At 46.2% G+C, this 9,751-nt stretch overlaps 1 protein-coding gene across 1 annotated transcript in view; it reads left to right on the plus strand.

Moving 5' to 3' along the window:
• LOC146186414 (basic phospholipase A2 4) overlaps nt 1–8,588 on the plus strand; it is a 9,857-nt gene extending 1,269 nt beyond the window's left edge. The window contains exons 2-3 of the mRNA XM_084608043.1: nt 6,147–6,256; nt 8,419–8,588. Of these exons, the coding sequence (XP_084464169.1) occupies nt 6,147–6,256; nt 8,419–8,588 (280 nt within the window). The remainder of the gene's footprint in view (nt 1–6,146; nt 6,257–8,418) is intronic.
• The last annotated feature ends 1,163 nt before the right edge of the window (nt 8,589–9,751 follow it).

The raw sequence follows: 9,751 nt of genomic DNA on the forward strand, positions 1-9,751 counted from the left end.
CCACCAAAAAAAATTAAAATGCGTACAGGGGAGCCCTGCCACGGAGTCCACAGTCCATTAACGCTGTGACCTCTATCAGCTACGTACAACCGCCCACAAACTTAACAGAAAGACGGAAAGCGTGGCTTGGGCTGACGGCCGTACCGCGATGCGATATTCATAGGGTGTGAGATAATGATCTCGGTACGTTCAAGGCGGCTCACGATATCTGATGTACAGCTCCATTTTACTGCTTTTTCGAATGTGCTCGATCCCAGCGTTGAAAGCGTGCTCATTACGTAGGCGTTTCTCTGTGTTTTTCTCACGCATAGGGCTTCGCACGACCGGGCAAAACGTTGCAGTTTTCTTACTTCCGGAATCCAAAATTGCGTGCGCTACGCTGCCACATACTCGCGCGCCTCGAGAGAAGTACGGGAGATAATTTCATGCTACATGCGACAGTTTTATTTGTTATCAAGCCTTACAGGCTGCTATATCTCACTTTTGCCTTGCTGCTTATTTTTTGCTTTAATTACGACACAATACGTGTAACTTCCTGCGCACTCCATTTGGAATCGCACGACTCTGGCCATAACATTTTTTTGTTATATCCGCAGCATTCGAACGAGACTATTGACGCACGCTTTCGGGTATCCGAGCTAAGAAAAATGTAAAGCGTTGCTCAAGCGTGTGAGACTGCAGCCGCGAGCCAAACGCGCCGAAAAGCTTAAGTATCGAGCTGGCTGTCTTACACGCCTATCAGGCACAATCAAAAAAGCAGTGAACGCGCGCTGCGCTCCAGCTATCATCAGCCGCCGTAAACGTGCTGAGACCATAATCTCGCACCCGACTTCGCGGCGCTGGCGGTCCAAGACACGCTCTCCGTCGTGCGCGTTAAGTCTGTGTGCGGCTGTACCTCGTTTTCCTAAGGGTGCAGGTATCGGTGTATCGGAAAAGCATGCACCCGGTGAACTATGAAGACCACCATTATGCTACCACCTGCCTTCTTTATCTGTGCCAGTTATTTTAACAGCTGCTGTGGGCTGTGAACAGGTATCTAAAGGTGTTGACAGCAGTCTCAGGTTCGACAGTGTAGCTCCTGTTTTCGAGAGGATTTCAACAATAACCATGACAGGTGGACTAGAGTATACTTGTTTCCTCGATATTACAATTGGGCTAGAAGCTGACATGAGCACTGTCCCAGAAATTAACTCTTTTAGGAGGTCGCATTGTTCTGAGTCACTCATCTCAATGGAAATCCTAGCCCGTACAGCGCGTGATGGCACAGTACATTTAGCCGACGTTTGAGCGAGTTGTTATGCGACTTTCAAAAACGGCGCATATTGGGCAGGGATAGAAGAACGCTCGTTCTTGTGTGTCTTCCACTCTTTTCGCTGTCAAGGTGACTCGTTCTTCTTGAAAAACAAAGTCATATATAAATGGCTGGGCTAATGATGAAGACGAAATTCTGGTAATTTCTATTGCGAAGAATATTATAAAATGATTATATTTATCACGGCATGGCAGAGTTCAAAAACTGTCGTCGCATTACGCACCACAAGCGTGAAAAGCGTTCCGTTTTGTGTCACAATTTTGACGACGAACGATGACCGCGTGCACGTTCGTTTGGAAAAAGTCAGGCTATAACGGCCGTGCGATCAAACTTCATTTCGCATATGCAAGTTTCCACGTGCTGGGTTCGAATCCAGCTCGAGGCCTATGGCATTTTGTTTTCCTATTTCTTGGGGGCCGTTCACCGACAGACGGCCACCGCCGGATTGTCGTTCAACTCAGCGTTGTAAGGCTCACGCATTAATATAGGCACCAGAGCTATGTGACTCGAGAGTGCCGTTCACCAGTAACTACGGTAACTAGTTAACTACGGTCGGTGCGAGTATCATGCGGCGGATATATTTGCGGCGAGTATTAAATGTTTTTTGTTGTAACTCAATTCCTTCACCAACACTACAAATCGTTTTACTAAAAACCAAGAAAAAAAATAGTTTGTCACACCACACTTTCTAAGCACGGTAAAATTGAGACCAGCATACAAAAACTTCAGAAGAAAGTTGCACCTTATATTGAGATTTACGTGTTGTCTTCACCTTATGCACTATAGCATTGCCGAGAAGCAACATTTACAAGACAAAAGCACTAGGTCAGGTATGTGGGGTTTAAAACGTCCCGGAGCAACTCAAGGCTGTGAGGGACGCCATAGAGAGGGGCTACGGATTAGTTTAGATTAACTGGGTTTCTTTATCATGGACTGATATTGTAAAAAGGACAAAAGGAGATCGCGTGAATATTGTTAGTTTTCACAACTTCCGCAAAAAGGCTGTTCTACAGTCATACTGTCACATAATTTTATTTTCCACGACAGCTTTATTGCTGGTGCAGAAAAGGCAGGGTGCCTTCGGGGTGGTGCCGGTGGCGATTTGACATGGCCGCATCTTGGCTTCGCACGTTCGCCACATGCCGCACGCTGCCTCCTACAGACATACAATGGGTATGCGCAAAGTGCGCCCGCTCACTTGATTTGAGGCGTAAGAGATCCGAGGCCGTATTTTCAAAATGGCGTTCCACCTAGATCTGTGCACTGGCTCTAGAGACCAAAATCCCGAACCCGGCCAGGCTCGCGGACCGAGCAGCTCGGAAGTCTCGGTCTGGAGCCAGATATATGTTTGCGTCGGGTGGAACGGGCCAGACTTCTCAATCCCGAGTGCACGCAACTTTTGCGAAAGCACAAATATGGCCGCGGTGCGCTATTTGTCTCCAATGTAGAACAGGAAGTGTTCTCTGGCGTCTTACATGCTCGAGTGGTCCGTGTTTTCTGCCGAAGTTGGTCGAACCCTTGTCCTTCACGACTTGAACGGATATTTGCTAGCCGTCAGTCACCGCACAGTGCTGGTTATGATTTTCTATTTTGGTTTTGGCCACAATACCAGTGTTTAGATATCTGTTCCTAAATTCCTGTCCCACTGTCGCTTCTCACGCGTCTCTGCTGCGGCTTACTGCTGCCCTTGATATAAACTCGACAGAAGCGGTGCGTAACACATAGAGCAACCATTTGCTTGAGTGGCCTCTTCTTTCTCGGCCAAGACAATTCAGCGGAGGCTCCTTGATAGAGCCATGAAAACACAGTGTAGGATACACGATGAGATAGAGGAGGTTACCAGGTGCTTGGCCATAGAATCAACCCCTTGCTTAGATTTAGAACTAGCGCACTTTCGGGGAAGCAAAGGAATCACGTACATGAACTCTCCTTGATAACATAGTACTAGTCTTTCCAAGGACCAGTTTGAACAGTCAAAGAAACTTCAGCGCTGCCAGATTCATAATACTGGAGATCCGCACATGTCTCAAGCCTTCGACAATGAAAATCTTATATTTGTTGTTTTTTATAGTCGGTATGATATCTTTATACGCTATGTCTCAATATCTACCACAACTTTGTCATCTTAAACGTGAAAGGTCAACATTTATAGCTCTTGAATAAGTTACCAATTAACGAAGTTATTTCTTCAGGTTTCGTCACTTCAACAGCGATTATAGCAGGTCGGAATGGGCCCGGGCCTTAGATCTAAGCGTAGGGACAGGACTTGTTGGGCTCACGCTCTTTCAGTGTCGTGATGGGCCGGGCCTCCTGTCCTAGCATAGGGCACGGGTCGGATGCGGGCCCAGAATTTTCGCCCATGTACACCTTTAATTAATCCCAACAAACATTATCGCAGCGTATAGAGGTGGCCATATTACGGCGCAGTTGTGAGCATAGCCTGCGTCAAACGAAACTATTCATAATGTAATTGCTCGTGAAGTGGGTAAAAGCTATGCTGCAGGTTTACAAATAGAGACAAAATCCAACATTTCTGGCTACGTACGAAGTATATGGAGCAAGATAAGCAAGAATCAGAAGAAAAACAAAAACAAGCTGCTGTGGGATACAGTGAGGGAGATGATATACAGTGAAAAAAAAAAAAAAAAAAAGAAAAGCTAGGGCTACGCCATATTCAAGCACGATAACACGGCTGGTTTTATGCTCTATATTAAGCTCACTTTATGCATAGCACAATAAATGCTCTATTTACAATTATTACCTCTCTGAAAAGCTTTTTTATTCATTATTTTAATTCAACATGTGCTTGAACACACCTAGCATGATTATGTATAACTTTAAATGAACTTCCAATACGAGCTAATTTTTTTTATTCCTTCATGTTCGCCTTAAAAAGAGTCTACTGTATACTGAATGCAAATATGGTGCCATCTACTAAAGTGCCCATCTATTATCACCAATATATTGAGCATCAAATATATCCTGCCTATTGAATGCCTTCAATAGCATTGAGGGCATTTCATGCTTACACCTGCTCCCAAGGACCAGATGACCGAAGACATTCTCGCTGAAGCTTTACATTTATACATGGCTCATAATTATTATCACTGAAAATGATTCGTGCTTGTTACATATATCCATTCTCACCAATTTATTATTTCATAATGTAGACATAAACTCCAAGTTTTGCTACCGCACACGCTCAATTTTTAAGCAGATAAATGCAGGGCAAATGAGGCACTCGCTGTGATACACAAATGAAATCACACCAGCTTCTTCTTCTATCTTGTATTTAGTGATTTATATTTTACCCTTAAAATTATTACAAAAGTTAGGGAATGACGCGATAGCGTTTCACAGGCACATAAACGATGCTTTTTCACGTTTTAATTTTTATTTCTATTTTTTGCTTTTTCGCATCGATACTTAGCCTCCGCAAACATTGGCTTTTCATTGAGTAATTTGACATCTTTTAGCTCATTTTCATTTTTCAAATATTTCAAACAGTTAATTGTTCAATTGCACGCTATAAATTTTCCTTATCAGCACCGTCTCTTCATTGTGAGCAGTTTGAAACCTGCGAGCCCTCTTTTTCTAACTTTTTTATTTTTTTTATTTTAATTAATTGATCAATTAAGTGCTATAAATTTTTTTATTAGAATCATCAAACACTGCCATTTCATTCTGAACATTTTGACACGTTAAACCCCTCTTGTTTTATGTTAAAGCACATTACAAATGCTTGCCCTAGTGTTCTTCGAATTTTATTGCAAATGAAGCTGCAGTTTAGAACCTAAAATTGGTATATTAAGTATGCATTACAAGAATTTGCTGTCATTTGGTTTCATTTTGATATGTGCTACGATGCACGTTATTTTAACTATACTACTACTTTTAGAAAAAGTCTTACAACACATTTAAAACACGCGTCCATTATTCTCATGTTACAAATAGGCAAACAAAAGTTCCCTTTATTTTTTCGTTGTGTGCAGTGTACAGTACGGTCCACTGTTAAAGGGAACTTGCGATCACGTGACCTAAGCACTTTGCAACGTGCTGTCGCCGACAAATGGCGAGAATGGCTGGCACCATATGCATGCTCGGGAAGAGCAGCCGACCATGCTCACTGCACATGCCCCTTGCACGATCATTTATCGCCGACTCGCTCGTGGATGCTTGGTAAAGCCCGGCAGCCACGTCGTCTTATGTTCCCTTTAACAGTGGACCGTACTGTACATCGCTCGCTGTTTTGTTATATTCTCTGCAACGCAAGGACATGAAGAGCGGGCCGGATCGCGCATGGACTGCGCGGAACTCTACTTCGTGGCGCAAGACGGCCAGTAAAAGTGGAACGCTCAAGGTCACTCGGAGACGTGACGTCACTTGCTAGCGCGGGCCATCTGCGAACCGGGACACTCATCTTAATCTGTCCTAAACAAGCAATTAAAAGAGGCAGGATCCTCTTGAGCGAATAAAATGCTGCTACGCCCAGGCATGCACAACAGCAGATGAGCGTCATGCCTCACAGTTATGACGTGTACGCATACATTAAAAAAAAAAAAAAAAAAGCTGATAAACAGCAGTTGTCAGCAGCTTGTTTTCGGGCATGAAAATGCTCATTGCAGTGCATTTTTTATCGTTCGTACATTGAATAGAGCTACCAAGGCAAAAAGTAATTATCACGTGCATTAACTAAAATGCTACTTGTACCATACTTCTTCCTTCTCCTGCTGCATCTTTCAAGAGCTGTTTGCGCTGTTGTTCTTTGTTTTTAATCACCAGATCTGTGCTGTATGCATAATATGCTTGGTTGTGTGCATTTCTATCCTTGCAGCTGCTGCCTGGAGCACGACTGGTGCTACTCGCAGTCCCCGTGCTCCAAGCTGTCCCTGTACCTGCTGCCCTATGACTGGCACTGCCTCACGCCCGGCATGGCACACTGCGGTCAGGCACACTCCTCGCTTACCGGCGGTGGGGCCTAAGTAGCACGGAAAGACTACTACGCGGAAGCGAGCGCGCAGCCGTACGCTGAGGCGCCCACAAAATAATCGCTTAATCCGAGAATAGACAATGTTAAAGAACGAAAGTCAATCAAGAGTGGTCGTTATTAACGCTACAGTTTTCAGTACTAAATACTGGTCCGAAGTCAATACAGAGAGGGGAAGAGTGAAAGAAGCTCTAAATGAAACATCATGCCCACTGGCACGAAGCCATAATATATAATTCTGACGTGCTTACTTTATGCGTTTGGTAACCCGTTTATTCCTCAGCAAGTCCGTACGATGTGCACTGCCTCAACCAGTGCATGAAAAAAGCCTGTGGAAACCTTACGAGGCCTTACGAAATCTTACTCGGTTTGAAATGTAAAGAAAAAAAAGCCAGAAAATTTTAAAGCAAAAACACTTCAAATGTCCTGAATTGAATCATGTATACATTCAGCACAAAACCAAACGGCTGACAAAAGTGTTATCCCCTAATATCTGCGAAAAGCCAAGCACGGTAGAGGAAATGCAATGCACCTTTCTCCTTTGCACATCTGGACAGAGGGGAGCTCAGCCAACTATATCGAAGCATTCGCCCCAAAAAAATACTACTATCAAGTGCTTTGTTGTGTTCTGTTGCTGATCCATATTCGTATTTTCAAACGATTCTTTTTGCCATTCATTCTTTGCTATTCTTCAGGTCAGAATTTCATATTGTGCACAACGGTTGGGATATTGTTTGCTTGCCAGCTGTAATGTCATACAAGGAACATACTGATAGCAGACGCAGTGATATGAAGCACGCATCGCTGGTGTAATGCCTCCCCATGCTCGAGCTTAGAAATCACAGGGCATCTGGGAGACTTGCCACGTAGCGAAGCCGCAACATTAAAAGTTATACCATTTGGCAGTTTTTCAAACCAACTATCGATAGTAATTAAACGACTTTAAGTACCGGACACATATGCGACAAGGTAGGTTGTTCAAAATTGTGCACGGACACCGTACGTACGCTGCTAAACAGCTCAAACGGACACGAACAGAGGAAAATATTAAAGCGTGCCCGAGGATGTGGTAATCTAGTCACATCTGCATATAAGCACGAAGAGGACAAAATGATCGCAAGCGCGGCAGAGGCAGGAAACAATATTACTCCGAGGCGTTTATCTATAAATGCTGGCTGTATGCTACAGCATGTGTTCTAGAGATTCCGCGTCATATACGATAGAGTCAACCTGACAAAAAAAAAAAAAATGAAGTCCTTAAATAATTCTGAAAAAGCTTAGCACCGCAAATTTTCTCCATCGAGTCTATATATAAAAACTAAACACGTCGTCGCCAAAGAAACGTAGAATTGAACCACTGGAGGACTACACCAGCCGCGTAACAAGAAACAGCACAGCGCCACGCCGCATTAGCTAATGAAAATGCGGTCGTGCGCACTACTGTCTAGGCCTGTCTAGGCAGCGCCTCTTTTATTTTTACAGAGGAGGCGCTGATCTAAGATTTGTTAGCCCCGAGCGATTGCCCTGATCTTTTCACCTTCTTAAGCACTATTATTTCTCCGTCTGGGACTTCTTTCCTGGCGATATAGTGTTATCAGCGCAACCGCACACACGTGTAAAGCCATTTATGTTAGACGTTCCGATACACGAGTGACAGCGGTATGATATCAATGGTCTAGTGAGAGAGCTACGCGTCTCGCGCCAGAATCCCCGTCGCGGTCCTTTATTTCCTGCCGTAACTCCGAAGAACCGCGTGATCTTCGTTGTCAATAGTTCTCTTATATTTTGTTATGTATCTTTTTATTCTGTTAGCTTACTCGGACTGCGCTGCGCTACGCCTTCCTATTCTTAACGTTATCGTTTTCTCCCTCGACAGCGATGTATCTATAAAAACTACATAGGGCATTATAAAACCCAATAGTGGGTAATACGAATGATTTGTATTCATACTAAGACGTTATTACTGTTTGGCCCTTTTGAGCTGTTTAGTAAGATGCATATAGGCCGAATGGCCCAGCTGTTCTATTATCATTATGGTATTAATACGTTTCCCCGCATTAGTAAATTAAAAGTCCGCGGTGTGCCCAACGTGTGCTTTCTCGACACCCCTCGCATGCAGCGCACCCGTCTTCGCTGAGCCCGCACGCCCACTGCGGCCAGCAGCTGTGCCAGTGCGACCTGGAGTTCGCCAACTGCGTCAGCCGCTACCCGTGCCCGCGTCGGAGGGTCACTTGCCAGCACAGCAAGTTCGCCGCCTTCCATGGCTTCCTACACGGCAAGAAGAGATAGCAATTAACGAGCCCTGCTCCTCTCCATTGGGGGCAGGGTGCTGACCGATATCATAATGGACTTGCGCACCTGAACGTTCGGGAACCGACGCCCACGACGGCCCTGTTACTGCCGCCGCACCTGCAGCCCTACGCCACTGCTCACGGCGTAATCCACAAGAGGCGAAAGGTCAAGGCCCGCCGGCGGCCTCCAGGACGCCCGCCCGCTGCTCGACGGCCAGGCTGGAGGTACAAGAGGCCACGGCAAGGCTCGACTCCCTGGACCACTCCCTGGACCGCCATCTGGTTCCCGACGTCACCTCCAGTGACACCTGTCAAGAATGTCGGCAAGACGCGACATGTTGCTAGCGCCAAGAAAACGCCAAAGACATTGCCGACGAAGTGGGAACACGAGAGCTCCACGGGACCCACGGAGGTCGACCCTCGGGACTTCAATCCGCTGCCGGCTGATCTCAGTGGCAGCGAGCTTGTTCAGCCAGAGGTCGCATCCGGACAGCTTGAGTCTCACGACAGCGGTTCCGTCGACGCGGGCGCCAGCGTGGTGACAGGGGAGCCGCAGGTACTGCGAACAACGTATCCAGACCAGTATGAGTTTTCAAATACGACCGTGATACCAGGTCATGCTCCAGAGGAGCACGTTGGAACAAGCATAGCGTCGACCTCGCCGGCACCGGAGCGCCAGACGACTGTCAGCGTGCCCGTTCCCGAACCGCAGGCACAATTTATACGGAAGAAATCGCCAATGTACATGGCACCGTCACCAGGCACGGGCTTCTTCCTAGAAGCTAAGCTAATAAAGTATCCAAAGCGGAGAACTGGCAGCACAGAAACAGGACAACCACCGACGAGGAATGAACATCATCATCCGCATCACACGTCGACGGAGAACCCAGTCCAGGTTCCGGACATTGCGAGTGATGCACCTCAACTACAGTCAACCGCTGGAAGAGCCCTGGTTCATGTTGAGACATTGCTCGGTTCGCCGCGACAGGCTCAGCCTTTGAGTGGGGTCACCCCACCCACGCATTCATCGCCTGCCATAGGATCTCCCGACGACACATCACTGAGCGGACATCCGGCAGCCCCAGGCCTGCAAAGCAGTTTCAGCGAAGAAGCTGCAGCATCTCACAGTCCATTAACGGAGAAAAGACCACTAGGCTCTCC

Source organism: Amblyomma maculatum, chromosome 6, assembly GCF_055883805.1.
Source record: "Amblyomma maculatum isolate TAMU_Amacu chromosome 6, ASM5588380v1, whole genome shotgun sequence".
Taxonomy (NCBI): domain Eukaryota; kingdom Metazoa; phylum Arthropoda; class Arachnida; order Ixodida; family Ixodidae; genus Amblyomma; species Amblyomma maculatum.